At 43.2% G+C, this 17,189-nt stretch overlaps 1 protein-coding gene across 1 annotated transcript in view; it reads left to right on the plus strand.

Moving 5' to 3' along the window:
• HECTD4 (HECT domain E3 ubiquitin protein ligase 4) overlaps nt 1–17,189 on the plus strand; it is a 467,625-nt gene that overhangs the window by 99,230 nt on the left and 351,206 nt on the right. The window contains 1 exon segment of the mRNA XM_030218637.1: nt 11,969–12,139. Within this exon segment, the coding sequence (XP_030074497.1) occupies nt 11,969–12,139 (171 nt within the window).

Below are 17,189 nucleotides of genomic sequence, written 5' to 3' on the forward strand. Positions count from 1 at the left end.
CTGGATGCTGGATTTGTAGAGACATGGACTTGCAGTCTTGCATATCCTTACTTCCTTGTCACAAACAGCAGATGAATCTGGTGGGTTGTGTCCATCTACCAGCAGGTGGAGATAGAGATAACAGAACTATTGGGAGTAATAGCAGCCAGCCAGCCCCTCTATCAGTTAGTATATCTCTATCTCCAGCAGGTGGGTGGACGGCTTTGGCTTCTCTCCAGCTCCTGGATTCAAGGCCACTGAGAGTGCTGCTGGGCTGCTGGCAGGTTGAGCTGGGAGGGGGTGTCTGACTGAAGATGTCAGCTTTGGAGGCTTACCTTACTTCAAGGTCCCTGCCTCACCCCGTACTTTCTGCTGACAGACTTCAATTTTCTCTTTCACTAAAAAAAAAAAAGAGAACCATAGAATTTAATAATAAAAAAAGTAATATTGAGAGGTGAGAGTAATTACTTCTGTGCCTGATTTCTGCTGCTCTTAGAGCCAGAACGGTTTCCCTTGGTCTTGCTGCCCGAGCCAGCGCTGCAGGGGGATCAGCTGATAAGTGCCGGCTTCGGCTTGTTTTCCTCTTCGCCGGGTGGCATGGCGGTGGAAACAGTCAAACGCTGTTCCCGCTGTGGGAAGCAGCATTTGGCGGTGGGAATTTGCAGTGCTGAGGTGCCTGGGGCAGAGGGCTCTTCCTCCGGGGAGACGGCGTTTTCCCGCGCTGGTGCATGGTTTGCGCACCATTTTGCCTAGTGGTTCAAGTAGTGGTTCCTGCTCTTCTGCCTTCTTCAGATGAAGCATTGTCGGGGGGGGGGGGGGGGGGGGGGGGGGGGGGGGGGGGGGGGGGGGGGGGGGGGGGGGGGGTCAGAAACGTGGATAGGTCCCAGTCCTGCGGCTCCTATTGTCCCGGGGGAATTTTTTTATCCAGAGTTTGTTCTGTTGATGTATCAGGCATTTGTTCTGAAAGGGCCCTCCCCCTTTCTTCCTCAGGTCTCTCCTTTGAACTTTCGGCAGTTCTTGAGACCAAGAAGGGTATTTTGGGGCCCCTGACGGATGATGTAGTGACTTTTAAAAGAGGAGAAGGATCTCTCCTGGTGATGAGGAGGGGTCCTTGGCCCCGGGATCGGAGGCGCTGTCGGTCGTGGCTCCCTCTGAGAGATCTTGGCGACAGGCGGTGGGGGAGGAGATTGAGGAGCTTGACCTTCCTCGGGATCAGATAGATGATTCATCTTCGGTGTGGCTTTTCCACAAAGATGAGTTATCATCTTTAATTTCGCAAGCTTTAGAAGTTTTAAATATTGAAGACCCAGATGTTGCAGCTGCACAGTCTGTGAATGCTAAGATGACCAGCACTAGACATCCTGCTAGGTTTTTTCCAGTGCGTGAGGCCATTGATGAGTTGATTTCTGCTCAGTGGGCGGATCCAGATAGCGCTCTGAGGGTTTCCAAGGCCATGTCTCGTCTTTATCTGGTCACGTCGGTGCGATTGGAGAAGTTAGCCCTCCCTAAGGTGGATGCCTTAGTGACTGTGATCACTAAAAGGACTGCCAGTGGAGGGTGGAGTAGCACTCAAGGACATGCAAGATAGATGTCTGGAAGCATATTTGAAGCGTTTCTTTGAGGTAGCTTCGTTGACTCTTCAGTCTTACATTTGTAGTTCCTATGTGGCTAGAGCTTGTCCGAGTTGGCTCCACTCCGGACAAGAGTCTTTTCAGGAGATTGATGGTTCTGGGTCTCTGGCTTTTTCTCAAATGGAGGTAGCTCTGTCTTATTTAGCGGACGCCCTTTATGACTTGGTTTGTTCTTCGGCCAAGCTTATGGCTTTGGCTGTCTCCTCTCGGAGGATGTTGTGGCTTTGTCATTGGTTGGCTGACATGGCTTCCAAGCAGCGACTTATCCGTCTGCCTTTTCAAGGTAAACTGTTGTTTGGAGAAGACTTGGAAAAAATTAAGGATTTGGGGGAGTCCAAATCCCAGCGCCTCCCTGAAGATAGGCCTAGGCCGGCTTCCAGACAGGGACCCACTAAATCCCGTTTTCAGGATGTGCGTCATTATCGCCCAGGTCGGACTTCTGGCTCCTTTCAGCATCTCCGTTTCCAGCAAAGATTTTCCTTTCGCAATGAAAAGCTAGCTGCGGGTGTCCCCGGTCGGCAGGGAGCCGCACCTCGCAATGATGGGGCGCTGGCCCGTTCTGGGGTGCAGCAGATAGGGGGGCGACATTCTCTGTTTCTCCCAGAGTGGGTCAAGATCACTTCAGACCAATGGGTACTAGACGTGGTGCGCCTGTCACAGACGTTTTTCTGGAATCTCGATGCGGAACGCATTTGAAGCGTGTAGTGGTTCTAGCCACATTGTGAGAACTTCTAAGGTTGGGAGCCATAGTGCCAGTCTCACCTCCTGAATTGCGCAAAGGCCGCTATTCCACTTACTTTGTAGTACCCAAAAAAGGCGGAGCTTTTAGCCCGGTTCTCGATTTAAGGGTCGTGAACAAGTTTCTGCGAGTTCGTCATTTTCGCATAGAGACGTTACGAGCCGTTATTGCGGCAGTCTAGCTGGGAGAGTTCTTGATGGTGCTAGACTTCAAAGAAGCTTACCTGCACATTCCAATTTGGCAACCGCATCAGAGGTTCCTCAGGTTTGCGACATTAGGTCGTCACTTCCAGTTTCAAGCTCTTCCCTTTGGCCTGGCCTCGGCGCCTCGCACCTTTTCAAAGGTCATGGTGGTGGTGGCGGCTTTCTTGTCTTGACGACTGGTTGATTCAAGCCAACTCTCCTGCGGAGAGTCGGACTGCCACCTCCAGGGTGATCTCTCTTCTTCAGTCTTTGGGATGGATTATCAACTTGGACAAGAGTCAACTGTGTCCGACTCAGACCTTGGAATACCTGGGGGTTCTCTGCGACACAAAGGTAGGGAAGGTCTTCCTTCCCAGTGACTGAAGAATAAAACTGGTGGCACAGGTGCACCCCTTGCTATGGATGCCTCGTCCTTGAATTTGGGACTGTGTGCAAGTCCTGGGGTCTATTGCAGCTACCCTGGAAGTGGTGCCCTGGGCGAGGGCTCACATGTGTCCTCTGCAGTTGTTTCTTCTGAGCAGATGGTCTCCAACTTCTCTGGACTATCAATGGTGTCTGCCCTTGACGGATGCGGCCAGGACCAGCATGTCTTGGTGGATCTGCCCGACCACTTTGCAGAAGGGCATGCCGTTAGCCTCCCTGAATTGGGTGGTGGTTGTGACGGATGCCAGTCTGGTGGGTTGTGGAGCTCATTGTCTACACAGAGGGGACTCAGGGGACTTGGACCCCTCTCGAGGTGGAGTGGTCCATAAATCGTTTGGAGTTGAGAGCGGTGGTGAATGCCTTGGGCGAGTTTCAGGATCTCCTACAAGGGAAACCTGTTCGAGTGTTGTCAGACCAATTGATGACGGAAGCTTACATCAATGGGCAAGGAGGGACTCGCAGTGTGCCTCTAGCGGTGGAGGCATCCCGTCTCATGGAGTGGGCGGAGACTCATGTTCTTTGCCTTTCAGCGGCTCACATTGCGGGTCAGTCCAATATCCAGGTGGATTTCCTCAGTCGAGCTCTGTTGGATGCGGCGGAGTGGATGCTATCGGCAGCTGCATTCAGACTGATTTCTCGTTTCTGGGGAACTCCGGTGATGGACCTCATGGCCACGGTACAGAATGCCAAGGTGCCCAGATTCTTCTCCTGAAAAAGACAGCCCAAGTCTGCAGGAATCAGTGCTCTACTGCAGCCGTGGCCAAAGCAGGGGCTACTCTGTGTTTCCTCCTTGGCCTCTGATAGGAAGAGTTCTCCATTGCATCAGTCGTCATCGCGGGCTCGTGGTCCTGGTGGCTCCAGACTGGGCCCGAAGGCCATGGTACGCAGACCTTGTTTGGTTACTGCACGACACTCCACGGCGACTTCCAGTAACGCTGGCTGTACTGTGCCAAGGCCCTGTTCAGATGGAAAATTCCTCCCGCTTTGGTCTTATGGCCTGGCTATTGAAAGGAACTGATTGAGAAATAAAGGGTTTTCGGAACCTGTGATTACCATCCTTCTACAAGCATGGAAACGGTCCACTTCGTACGCTTATGCCCGTGTATGGAAAATCTTTTCTTCGTGGTGCGAGCAGAAGACTGGTTCTTCCTTCCTGGCGTCGATTTCAGTGATATTAGATTTCCTCCAGGAAGGTCTTTCTAAGGGTCTCGCGTATAATTCTCTGCGAGTGCAAGTAGTGGCTCTAGCTTGCTTTCGAGGTCGAGTAGCCGGATTCTCCTTAGCAGCTCACCTGGATGTGGTTCGCTTTTTGCGAGGAGTCCTTCATCTTCGCCTCTACAGCAACCTTGTCCTCCTTGGCGGCTAAACCTGGTGCTCAGTGCTTTTCAGATGCCTCTGTTTGAACCTTTACAAAAGGCAACGGATAAGGATCTTGTGCGTAAGGCGGTGTTTTTGGTGGCTATTACCTCAGCTCGGCGCATTTCCGAACTGCAGGCTTTGTCTTGTAGGGATCCCTTTTTGCAGTGTTCAGATTCAGGGGTCTTGATTCATACGGTTCCTTCCTTTCTTCCGAAGGTAGTTTCAGAATTCCATCTCAATCAGACTGTTCCTTTCATCTTTTCAAAAAGAGGATTTTCCAGAGGCGTTTGCATCCCTTCGACTATTGGATGTCCGGAGGGTTCTTTTATGTTACCTCCAGATCACCAGTGAATTTCGGTGATCTTCTTTGTCCTTCTTTTGGGGCTGCGGAGAGGTGAAGCAGCCTCCAAAAGCCTCTAGAGTGCATTGGATTAAGGAGGCCATTGGGTCAGCGTACCTGTCACAAGGTCGATAGCCACCTTTGGCTCTACGAGCTCACTCTACTCGTGTGCAGGCGACGTCCTGGGCGGAGACCTCTACCCTTCATGTGGATGACATTTGTCAAGCAGTTGCTTAGGCGTGTCAGCATATTTTTGTCAAACACTATTGGTTGGATGTCGCCTCGATGGAAGATGCGCGTTTCGGAGCTCAGGTGTTGGCTCGGAGGATGTCTGCTTCCCGCCCTTCTTAGGGTAGGCTTTGGTACATCCCACCAGTTCCTGGATTCATCTGCTGTTTGTGACAAGGTAAAATGAGATCTCGCCTGATAATTTTCTTTCCTTTAGCAACACCAGATGAATCCAGGATCCCTCCCTTTAGCCAACTATTTTTTTCCGCTGCTATGTTTTTTTTTTCTCTAATGCAGATTCAGACAGACATTAAAAAAAAAAAAAAAAAGGGAAAGAAACTGCTTAGGCAGGGACTGTTGGAACTTAGTTTCCTAGTTGGTTCTCTCTTATTATAGTGAGGATGGGATCCAAGATGGCATCTGGAGCAGACGTATGCCGTAGGAGCTGGCATGCTAACGGTGCACTCCCCAGCTGGGATGGGGAAGAGAAAATGGAAAACCGGAGCCCCTACCTCCTCGGGCCCGGTTGGGAACCCTACCGCTCGCCAGCCTACCCTCAAAGTGTTCAGGGTCCAGGCGTCTGCGAAACCAATGATTGCTTTAGCAGGAAACGCGACTACATCGGCGAACTGCAGCATCGAGGGAGTGTCGCTTAGCCCTCCCTTGGGTATGACCCCGCTGCGACGTGGAAATGCTAGTGAGAAGGGAAGTGTTCTGCAGCTGGAGACACCCGAAGTTGGTTTCGATCTCCAGAGGAACAGGGGAGGCCCTATCGCTACATCTTCCCTGGGAGTTACATCTAAGGAGGGAGAGTTGGTTTCACCGAAACCCTCCTTGCCCTGGAGGCTGGTTTCTGGAGAAAACGTCGGCCCGGTAAGACCAGAAAAAGCCACATTGGACCTACTCTGGGACGCTATACAGGCGGTTAATTCATCACTACTGCAAATTTCAGAGTCTCTGCGGAGAGACACAGTTGAACTAAATAATTTCCTATTAATGTCCAATAAGATAGAGGCACAACAAAAGGAAGTTGGCAATGTAGGAACTGAATTAAAATTGGTTAAAGAAGTGGTAATTTCAGTGATAAAGGAAAAAAATTCACATGCTCGGAAGATGGAAAACATAGAAAATCAGCTCAAGAGGAATAATCTAAGACTTTTAAATTTTCCTAAATCTTCTTATATTTTTCCTCTGGAACTATTAAAAAATATATGTTAGAAATACTGAGATTGCTGAGTGAGAACCAGCCACCCGTGACTAAACTTTATTATATTAAAGGTTCCTACAAAACCAAAGAAGACTTGCCAAAAGAAAGTTTGAATTTAATGGACATATTAGAAACTTCAGTGGAAAAGGAACAGGCTATTTTGTTAGTAACATTTGCCCTTGAATTGGACAAAATTAACATCTTAAGTTTATTTTTTAAACATGTTAATGAAACTTTCTTGGGAGAGAAAATAAATATGTTTCCTGATTTGGCAAGGGAGACTTTGGTTAGAAGGAAAGAACTAATGACGTTTAAGTCAAGAGTTCTGGCTCTAGGAGCCATCTTCTTTATCAAATTTCCCTGCAAATGTATTATATTATTTGAATCAAGTACATATCTCTTTTTTTGACACCAAGAAACTTAAAGATTTTGTTGAAAGTAGAGAACGAATGAAATAACTCCCTGGAGCTGTCTCAGGGGATAATGTTGCGGCCTGATTGCAGTATTGGTGGACCTTCTGCTGTTGGTATGGGGAAAACTTGTTTTCTTTCATTATATCTTTTTTTCTTTTTTTATTAATTTTACCTTGTTCTTGGATCCAAAATATTGTGGATAAAAAGTTAGACTACAATTCCCTCTTTTTTTTTTCTTTTATTGATGATTTGTACAATAATTTCTAAGTTTTCCACATTTATTGTTTATATGAATGTAAAATGATAACATTTAATAAAGAGAATTAAAATATTATAGTGAGGATGTGTTTTACGTTCGTTATTGAGTTGATTGGCCTACTTCTACTGCTTTTGAAAGACATATACTAACTGATAAGAGGGACTGGTCGTCTGCTATTACTCCCAATAGTTCTGTTATCTCTATCTCCACCTGCTGGTAGATGGACACAACTCACCAGTTCCTGGATTCATCCGCTGTTGCTAAAGGAAAGAAAATTATCAGGTAAGACCTAATTTTACCATATATTTTACAAGAGGCTCTGTATTTTACAAGAGGCTCTGCGCTTCACAAATCCTTTGTAAAATACATGGGGAATTGTGCATGTACTGGCCTGGAACATCTTAATCCCCATCTCCTCTTCCTTTCTAAAATAGGACTCCAAGCACTTTTTATGATTTTTATTTTTTCTCAATATATACGTTAATGTTGTCTTACCAGTTATAATTTCCAAAGTAATTGATTTTAGAGATTTGTCCAAACATAATCTGTGATCTAAATCAAAGCCAGCAATTTGAGTCTTATTAGTTGTTTGGAGTTTTATTAAGAACATAAGAACACAAGAGTAGTCATACTGGGTCAGACCAGTGGTCCATCTACCCCAGTATCCTGTTTTCCAAACAGTGGCCAAGCCAGGTCACAAGTACCTGGGAGAAACCCAAATCCTGGCAGCATTCCATACTACAAATGATTGCTGATCTCGATACATCAATCAACCCTGAGAGAATCTCTAGGTAGTTTTAGAGCCTTGGTTCTTTAATTTTTTGATTAATAGTTCAGATAAAAGAAATTTCAAATACCCACTTAAGACTTGGATATTGATCAGATGGCCAAAATAGTATTTATTTAAAAGCTAAATGACTGCTGTGGCACTTGCCCTTTAAAAGCAACTTCTGCATGGAAAGCATAGATGGCAGTTTAATGTTTTCGGTTATGCAGGTTTAAAAAGAGGGGCTCTATCTTTCCTGTTTTTCTAAAAGCATATTTTTGAACAGGTCACATTTACTTCCAGTGAAAGTTATGAGAACTGTACAATAGCTCTCCTTTTTCAGACTTTCTCAAGCCTTGGGTGAGAATATGACGTGTTTGAGTTTGAGAATTCTTGGAGGCGAAAAGGCGAACTAGATGTTTGTGGCCATGTCTGTAGATGACATGGAACATATTAATGGAACTTCTTTTTCTAATTGCAAATTTTTTTGTTTTTAGGCTGCAAATACAGGTTTTTTAAAAAATTGGTCTTACCTTTTGAATATTTTGTTTTGCAACAGTTGATAATTTAATCAAAATTTGACTATTTCCTGCTTCTCATCTTCAAGAGGCCAAAAATAATTTGAAGAATCAAGTCCATATTATCTTCACTTTCTATGTGTTAAACTTTAAAAAAATTCCACAGTTGAGATAGCTTAGGTTTCTAGTGTTTTGAAGGCAACTTAGTCCAGTGGATAGGCTTTTAAAGCGATATTTATGTTTGATTTTTTCCCATGGTAAAGAACTCTGCTTCAAAAGGAAAAGATAAGCAATTTTGAAACGTTAGAATGTTTGTCTACTCTAATACAGTCCAGAAATTCGGATGCCAGAAATCTGAATCACCAGAGAATCTGAGCCCTTTAAATTTGCGTGCCAACTGCCCTAGAATCCAGACTACTCCCCCCCCCCCCTCATGGCTACATCTCCCACCTTCCTTTCCTTCCCCACATGGTCTGACGTCTTTCCCCCCACTCCTGGCCTTGCTCACTTGTTCTCTCTCTAACCTGTCCTGAAGTCTTTGCAGTTCCAGTGGCACCTTACTCACATTTACCTCTGGCATGCATCGGGCCTTTCCCCTCTGACCTGTACCTTCCTTCCCGAAGACAGGAAGTTGCATCATCCAAAAAATCCAGACTGACGCAATCCCCGAGCAGTCTGGATTTTTGGATTTATGTATATTTCCTATTGACTACTGACTGTAATTGTGAGTTTTGGTAATTTATATAATTCTCATCAGGAACGTCCAATAATAAATTTTCACACTTTTTTTTTTTTTAGTGCATTGATAGTTATGTTGGCTCAAACTTCCAGAACAAGCATAACAGCAATGTATCTTACAGTGAGGGAGTTACATGTATAATTGAATTTAATTAGTTCTGCTTTCACAGACAACAGTTTTCTCAGAGCTTGATTTGTTTTCAAGTTCTAACTCCTCAGTTTAACATTTTTAGAAAAGATGCTTGAAGGCATGTACACTTTAAAAATGTCTAACTTGATTTTGGTAACTGTGGTAACTGCATGAGGTATTCTACCTCTTTCCAAATTTGTTCTTACCTAGGGAAAAAGAAAGCTTTAGTTCATAATCACTTCAGTACTTTAGTTTGTCTTTTTTTATATTAATTCCAGCAGAAACAACAACATCAGTTCTCAACAAATATGAAATACAAGCTTTTCATTTAACATAGCAAATTCCCAACCCTTCTTAGTTTGTGTCCAATCCCACTATAGAGAACAACTTCAACTAGAAATCATAAAGGCATTACTGTTTTAATCTGCCTTCCCCTAGTCCATCCTTCCCACCATTCCACCCCAACAAATCAAATATTGAATCAAGTATGTGGAACCCTGACTCTTAACAATCCCCACTCTCGTCACTCGCATACTCTGTTAGCCTACAGTCGCTGTCAACCTGTAGCAGCTCTTACCCTCCTTAGACCTCCTTCCCTCCATACCCCACTGGCATGAATTGTAATGCATTACGGGATCCATTTGTTCCATTGCTGCTGCTTTCACAATGTATTAAACACCAAGTTTCATGCTCTGGTGGAAAGAGACTATAAGTAGATACCCATATAGATTAAAAAAAACCCCCCCTCTTCCTTTTTACAGATAATTTAGTCCTTCTCAATTCCATCATCATCAAGCTATGAAATTGATTTCACCAACTCCAGTATGTAGTGAGGGACTTCATTTATCCAAGCCTGAAAAATGTACTTCTTGCCCACCAACCCCACTTTATAGAGAAGGAACAAACTGCCCTTATCCTAATTCACTAAATCTTCAAATGCATCTATTAAGAACCCCAGTCGTGTTACCGGGATTCTACAACCCACCAGCTGTCCCATGTAATGTAGAACAGCCATCCAGAACAACTTTATTTTAGGACATTCCCAGAAAGCATGGAAGAAAGTGGCATTGGTTACATTTCAAACATATAGGAGTGGTTACTTTGCGCTATATGTCTGCTTTTGTGAGAAATAGGTTCTGTGTAGAACCCAGAACTGGCATTAAAGTAAGTCTGTGCTATTCATATCTGGAATTCTAACTACTAGTTTCTGGATATTCATTGTAGGAAATTGAAGGCCAGAGTCTCTCTCACAACAGCCTTTCAGTTCATCATAAGACTTAACTGAGTTGATGGCCTGTAGAGCCATGTGAATTTGAAAGATTGATAACCCCTCCTTGGAGGTCTACTTAAAAAAGCTTCTCAGTTTAAAAACAAATTTAGATGGGAAGTCTGTTCTGTCTAAAATATGCAAGTAATGTATCAATTGTTGATACCCAAAGCTGTCCCCTTGAGATACTGTTAAGTATTGTTGCATTTCTTCTGCAAATCCCATAAGATTACAGTCATCTGTCAAATATATGTTCTAGCAGAGTTATCCTTCCATTAGCCCATCTAGCAAATACTGTATTATCCATCACTTCAGTACTTTATTAAATATGAATATAGATATTGTTTACAAAGCAAATCTTACATGCTGCAAACTCCTCAGGTTGGCTAATAAGAGCTCAGCTTGTCCCGATATAGGGAGCTGCACAGCATGCTGCAAAGAAGGACCTATAAGTAACCTGCAGGCCAGCTTGAGCATTCCCAACTTATATCAGCAGATAATTAGTGTTAAAATGACTAAAGTGGAGGAGTAGCCTAGAGGTTAGAGCAACAGTCTGAGTACCATGGAAACCAGGTTCAAATTCTGCATTTTCCAGCGATCCTTCTTGTGACGTTAAGCAAGTCACTTCACCCTCCATTGTGTCAGGTGCGAGCCTAGGTTGTAAGCCTTCTTGATAAGGAAATACTTTACTGTAGTTGAATTCAACTTGCTTTGAGCTAGTGCAGAAAAGGCATGAGCTAAAACAAAAAATAAGAGACATCATTTAAGTGGTTAATATTTTATATCCCTCCTTTGGATAAAACTGGGCACAAAAAAGTATAGCTATAACCAAAGAAATGTGGTTACAATTCTAGTCTACTTAAATACCTAACTTTTTTATTTTTGTGTAAACACATTATTATTGGACTAACATACAATTACATCTGTGATTAGCATTCAAGAGTTATACTTCCTTTAGTACGTTGGTTCAAAATGATCTAAGGATGATGTGTAAATATATGAGGGGCTTGTAGATTTCATCTTGCTAATAAATACGACACTGATTATCCGGATGTCTAATTATCCGGACCCATTATCTGCCCAACAGTACAGTACCTTCCTAGCCAATCTTTGCGGTCCGCACAGTCTGCTGCAGGAAGTGATGTAAACAGCCCTTTTCCGGCCCTTTCCTTTTCTTCCTGACTCATACACTACAGAAAAAGCTTGTGGGGAAACGGCAGACAAAAACCTTGCTCTTTAAGCTTGCGGGGACGTGGCAGAGAAAAAAAACCTTGCCCTTTCAGCTTGCTTGGACGCAACACAGAAAATAGCCTTGCACTTTTAGCTTTTGGGGACGCAATTATCCAGATTTATGATTATCTGCAGAGGATAGTCCGGATAATCGGTGTCGTTGTATATTTGTCTTCAAAGCTGCAGAGTTCTGAAGTGAAGAAGGTTGTGGAGATGGTAAACATGCCAGGGTGTTCTTCCCAGCCTTTTGATAACTAATATTGTTAAAGGGCAGTTGAGCAAATTCATTTTCAGATAAATAATGAACTTCTAGCACACATTAGAGACTCTTGGATAGTAGGTCATTGTTTATGACTTGCACATCTTATCTGCATACTGGTTGAAAATCACTTTTTAATTGAAAATCACTTTTTAAAGATAAGTTCAGTTAATGCACAGCTCTTCAGAAGTAGCCTTGATATTTTGTTTGTAAATGAAGTTTGCACAAAATTGAAGTGTAATTTAATAATTTAAAGTGTGCAATTTTTTTTTTCTATAGGTATCACAAATTGTATGTATGCCACCAAATCACTTCCCTGTCGGTAGTCCTATGACCACTGTGCACCTTTCTTCAGATGGTACTTACTTCTACTGGATTTGGTCTCCTATGACTCTGACAGATAGGATTCCAAAAGGACAATCTATTTTTATGGATATTTTTGAATTGACTGTGAGTGTATTCATTAAACTGTAAAAATCATATTTCTCTTTTGAATTTGTGTTTGTGCTGCTGATTGATTTTAGTATTGAACTTTATTTATTTATTTCTAACATTTGTATCCCGCATTTTCCCACATATTAGCAGGCTCAATATGGCTTACAAAATACCGTAATGGTGAACGCCAAGTACGGTAGGTATTAAACAGATACAATTAGAAAAAGGGTCAGGTAAGGTAGGGGTAAATTGGTACAATAAGGGACAAGGAAATAAGAAATAAAATGTCCATTGCAATGTATGTATAGATTCATTGTAGAGTTGAGGCATTCAAGTAGAATCAATAGGGTAGGCCTTGCAAAACAGGTATTTAAAGTTCGCTTGAAGTTTTGATGGTCGTTCATCATTTTCACACTCTTTGGTAATGCATTCCACATTTGCGTACTTAAGTAAGAAAAATTGGATGCATAGGTTGATTTGTATCCGAGTCCAATGCAGCTTGTTTAGTGAAGGTTCAGATACGTATGTGATGAACTGATTCGGTTTCTGGCTGGAAGATCTATTAAATCAATCATATGTCCTGGGGCATCATGCTATCCTACATGTTATATGGATTCTGAAGACTAGTTGTCAAAATTGGAAATCTAAGGTCCACATTTAATTTGTAAATTTAAATGTTGTAAAAAAACTTGAAGATTATTATTTTTCTTGATTAATTTATTATAAATATAGATAAGTCACACATACATTTAAATCTCATATAACCTTTCCCAAATTTACTTTATTCTCCAAACAGAATTTACTGATACTTTTGTTATACCAACTAAAATTCTTTATTAAACTGGATAAAAGTCAGGTTTATATATAAATATATATATATATTCAACAGAAGTCTTATTGATAGAAGATTAGAGAAATGGGGAGCCATCCCAGTTATGGATAATTTCATACCCCAGAGGGGCTTACTTACCAGTCATTTTTTCTTGGGCCTTCTGCAGAGGTCTCACCCCTCTCAAAGCCTTATGTGTTATGGGCTAAAATAGTATACTGTATATGAAAAAGCAACATGGGTGTGGGCTCCTTAGTTTCCTCCAGACTGATTCAGACGCTTGGGTTATGCACTCCTACCAGCAAATGGAGTGTGAGAACTTCTAACATCTGAGCTGAGCCTATAACAGTGCTGTGCAGTCCCCAGTGAGTCAGTATTTTTCTCTGTCTCAAGCACAGAGGTTTTTAATCCAGTCCTCGGGGCACACCAACCAGTCAGGGATATCAGTGGGGAAATCCTGAAAACCCCGACTGGCTCATCTGAGCGAATTCCATTAACCACCACCCTCTGGCATCTGTCCGTCAACCAGTTCCTAATCCAGTTCACCACGTCGGGTCCTATCTTTAGCCTGTCAGGTTTATTCAAGAGTCTCCTGAGGACAGGATTGAAAACCCCTGCTCTAGCACATGGTGGACATGGTAAGCCTGTGTACCCTGGGTTAGTCTGTAGGCCGGAAGTGGGGGGTGGCGGCTAGAAAAGCCTTCAGGGGTCTTTGGCTCTGGAGTACACTTAATAATTTAAAAAAACAAATAAACTCCAAAGCTTCTCCCTCTGGGTTCTCTGGTTTCTTCTCTCTCTTAACAGTTCAGGGGCCAAAGCTCATGGGGTTCTCTTCTGTTCCAAGGGTGTTGAATCCAGTGGCTGGATTCTCCTCTCCCTTCTGCATTTGTTCTCTCCCTGAGTTTAGGGGGTTCTGAGGGCTGCTGTGTGTCTTGGCGCCATTTCGGAGGTCTGTAGACAACACCCACGTGGACAGAGGTTCTATCATATCTTTTTAAGGTGATCCATATCGCTTCTTCCTTTCCCCAAGCCCCTGTCATTTCAGTCACTGTGATATCATTTCTCACATACAGAGCTACTCCTCCACCTTTGTGACCATCTCTATCCTTCTTAAATAGATTGTAGCCTGGTATGTTTCTGTCGTTTCTTTCTTTACAACATCCGTAAAATCCGCCCCTTTCTTTCCGAGCACTCTACCAAAACCCTCATCCTCACCCTTGTCACCTTTTGTTTAGACTACTGCAATCAGCTTCTTGCTGGCCTCCCACTTTGTCACCTCTCCCCTCTCCAATCGGTTCAAAACTCTGCTGCCCGTCTTGTCTTCCGCCAGAGTCGCTTTACTCATACTACCCCTTTCCTCAAGTCGCTTCACTAGCTCCCTATCCGTTTTCGCATCCTGTTCAAACTTCTTCTACTAACCTATAAATGTACTCACTCTGCTGCTCCTCAGTATCTCTCCACACTCGTCCTTCCCTACACCCCTTCCTGAGCACTCCGCTCCATGGATAAATCCTTCTTATCTGTTCCCTTCTCCACTACTGCCAACTCCAAACTTCGCGCCTTCTGTCTCACTGCACCCTACGCCTGGAATAAACTTCCTGAGCCCCTACGTCTTGCCCCATCCTTGGCCACCTTTAAATCTAGACTGAAAGCCCACCTCTTTAACATTGCTTTTGACTCGTAACCACTTGTAACCACTCGCCTCCACCTACCCTCCTCTCCTCCTTCCTGTACACATTAATTGATTTGATTTGCTTACTTTATTTTTTGTCTATTAGATTGTAAGCTCTTTGAGCAGGGACTGTCTTTCTTCTATGTTTGTGCAGCGCTGCGTACGCCTTGTAGCGCTATAGAAGTGCTAAATAGTAGTATAGTAGTAGTAGTATGTTTGCATCCCATTCATGGGAACCATTGAGCCATGTCTCCATGACTGCAACAACGTCTAAGTCTGCCTCTAACATCAAGGCTTGTAGGTCATGAACTTTATTGCTTAGTAGCGCTATAGAAATGCTAAATAGTAGTAGTAGTAGCTTACACTGCAAGCATTTGTGGTCATCGCTTTCCATCTACATTTCAGTGGAATTTTTATCTTCTGTTTAGTTTTTTGTATAGTCTCACTTCCTGCTGTGTTGGTAAGAAGCGATTTGCTAAGAATTGTTGTTTTCATTGCTTTCTTTTCTACTGTCGCATCTTGCCTTTAGCTGGGGGGTGACCACTTGAAGTGAACTGCCTCCATATACCACCCCCACCTTCTAGGTTCAATGCCTAGAAATATATTGTCTGAATTTCTCCCCAAGGATTTTTTTTCCTGCCACAGTGAGATGCAGTTCCCGAGTCCAACAGGCAGTGGTGATGGGGGGGGGGGGGGGGGGTGGACCCTCTGAGGGAGCGGGGATCTCCTAGATTTCATTTTAGAAATGTGTAGGGATTTTTGTTTAAGAAAGGCTGGTGACCACTTTGGTGCAGGAGACTGTCCCAGGAGCGGTTCCAATATCCCGAAGTGTTAAAAAGTGTATTGGGAGGAGGAATCAGAAGTAGACTATGCCATTATTAGAAGGCGCAGGACGAATGGGAGGATCCTGGGGAGGATGCCTGGATGGAAGATTTTATTCCCCCCCCCTCCCCCCATGAGAGAACTCAGTAGTGTACATTTTCAACAGAGATGAACTACAAGAACTTATATCTCAGGTGTCCTTAGTATTGAACGTTGAGGAGTACGCTAAGGTGGGTGAACCCCGTAAGGTGGATATACTAGTTAAGGAAATCCGAAAACCCTCTAGGTCCTTTCCCATGCATCAAGATATTACAGATATCATTTTGATGGAGTGGTCAGCTCCAGATTCTCCATTCAGGATTATACATTCCATGGTGAGGGTGTATCAAATCCCAGAGCAAGCTAGGGAGTCCTTGAGGCCTCTGCAGGTGAATGTGGTAACCCTGTAGAATATTTGTAAGGTGGCTGTTTTGTCCTCCTTGCATTCTTTTATTATTATTATTATTAGCATTTGTATCCCACATTTTCCCACCAATTTGCAGGCTCAATGTGGCTTACATTTGCCGTAATGGCGATTGCCATTTCCGGGTCACAGAATACAAAAGTCGTTGCATTAAGGTGCATGCATACGTGGTAGAGAGGAATACATTGTGGTAGTGCATATTAATTTCTATGTGATAAATAGGAATGTATCATACATTGGGTCATCGATTGTAGAGAAGTTATTCAACGTAAGGGTTAAAGTGACACTATATTCAGCATAAGGGTTAAAGTGAAAGAGGTCAGTCAGTCAAGTGTTAAGAGTTCGGTTTTTCTAGTTCATGTGTAGTCTTTATTATTATGTATTGAGGATGAGTATTATTGGTATGCCTTCTTGAATAGATCAGTTTTCAGTAGCCTTCGGAAGATAGTTAAATCTTGCGTTGTTTTAATGGCCTTCGGTAGTGCATTCCATAGTTGCGTGCAGATGTAGGAGAAACTAGTTGCGTATATGGATTTATGTTTTAATCCTTTACAGTTGGGGTAGTGGAGATTGAGGAATGAGCGTGCTGATCTTTTTGCGTTCCTAGTGGGCAGGTCTATAAGATCTGACATGTAGGCCGGTGCTTCCCTGTGAACGATTTTGTGGACCAAGGTGCAGACTTTAAACGCAATACGTTTTTTTTAGTGGAAGCCAGCGCAGTTTTTCTCTTAGGGGTTTGGCACTTTCGTATTTCGTTTTTCCATATACGAGTCTGGCTGCTGTATTTTGAGCGGTTTGAAGCTTCTTGATGATTTGTTCTTTGCATCCAGCATAGATGGCATTACAGTAATCTAGATGGCTTAGTACCATTGATTGTACTAGGCTTCGGAATACTTCCCTTGGGAAGAAAGGTTTGATCCTTTTAAGTTTCCACATTGAGTAGAACATTTTCCTTGCTGTGTTTTTTGCATGGTCTTCAAATGTAAGATTTCGGTCAATTGTGACTCCCATAATTTTCAGGCTGTCTGAGACCGGCAGGGTGTAGTCTGGGGTGTTTGTTGTATTTGGTTTGTTTGTGTTATATTGTGAGGATAAGATGAGACATTGTGTCTTTTCTGCTTTTAGCTTTAGTTGGAATGTGTCCGCCCGTGAGTTCATTATTTGTAGGCTGTGTTCAATTTCTTTTGTGATTTCTGTTATGTCTTGTTTGAATGGGATTTATATCGTGACATCGTCTGCATAGATGTATGGATTAAGTCCTTGGTTGGATAGTGATTTG

Source organism: Microcaecilia unicolor, chromosome 11 (assembly GCF_901765095.1).
Source record: "Microcaecilia unicolor chromosome 11, aMicUni1.1, whole genome shotgun sequence".
Classification (NCBI taxonomy): Eukaryota; Metazoa; Chordata; class Amphibia; order Gymnophiona; family Siphonopidae; genus Microcaecilia; species Microcaecilia unicolor.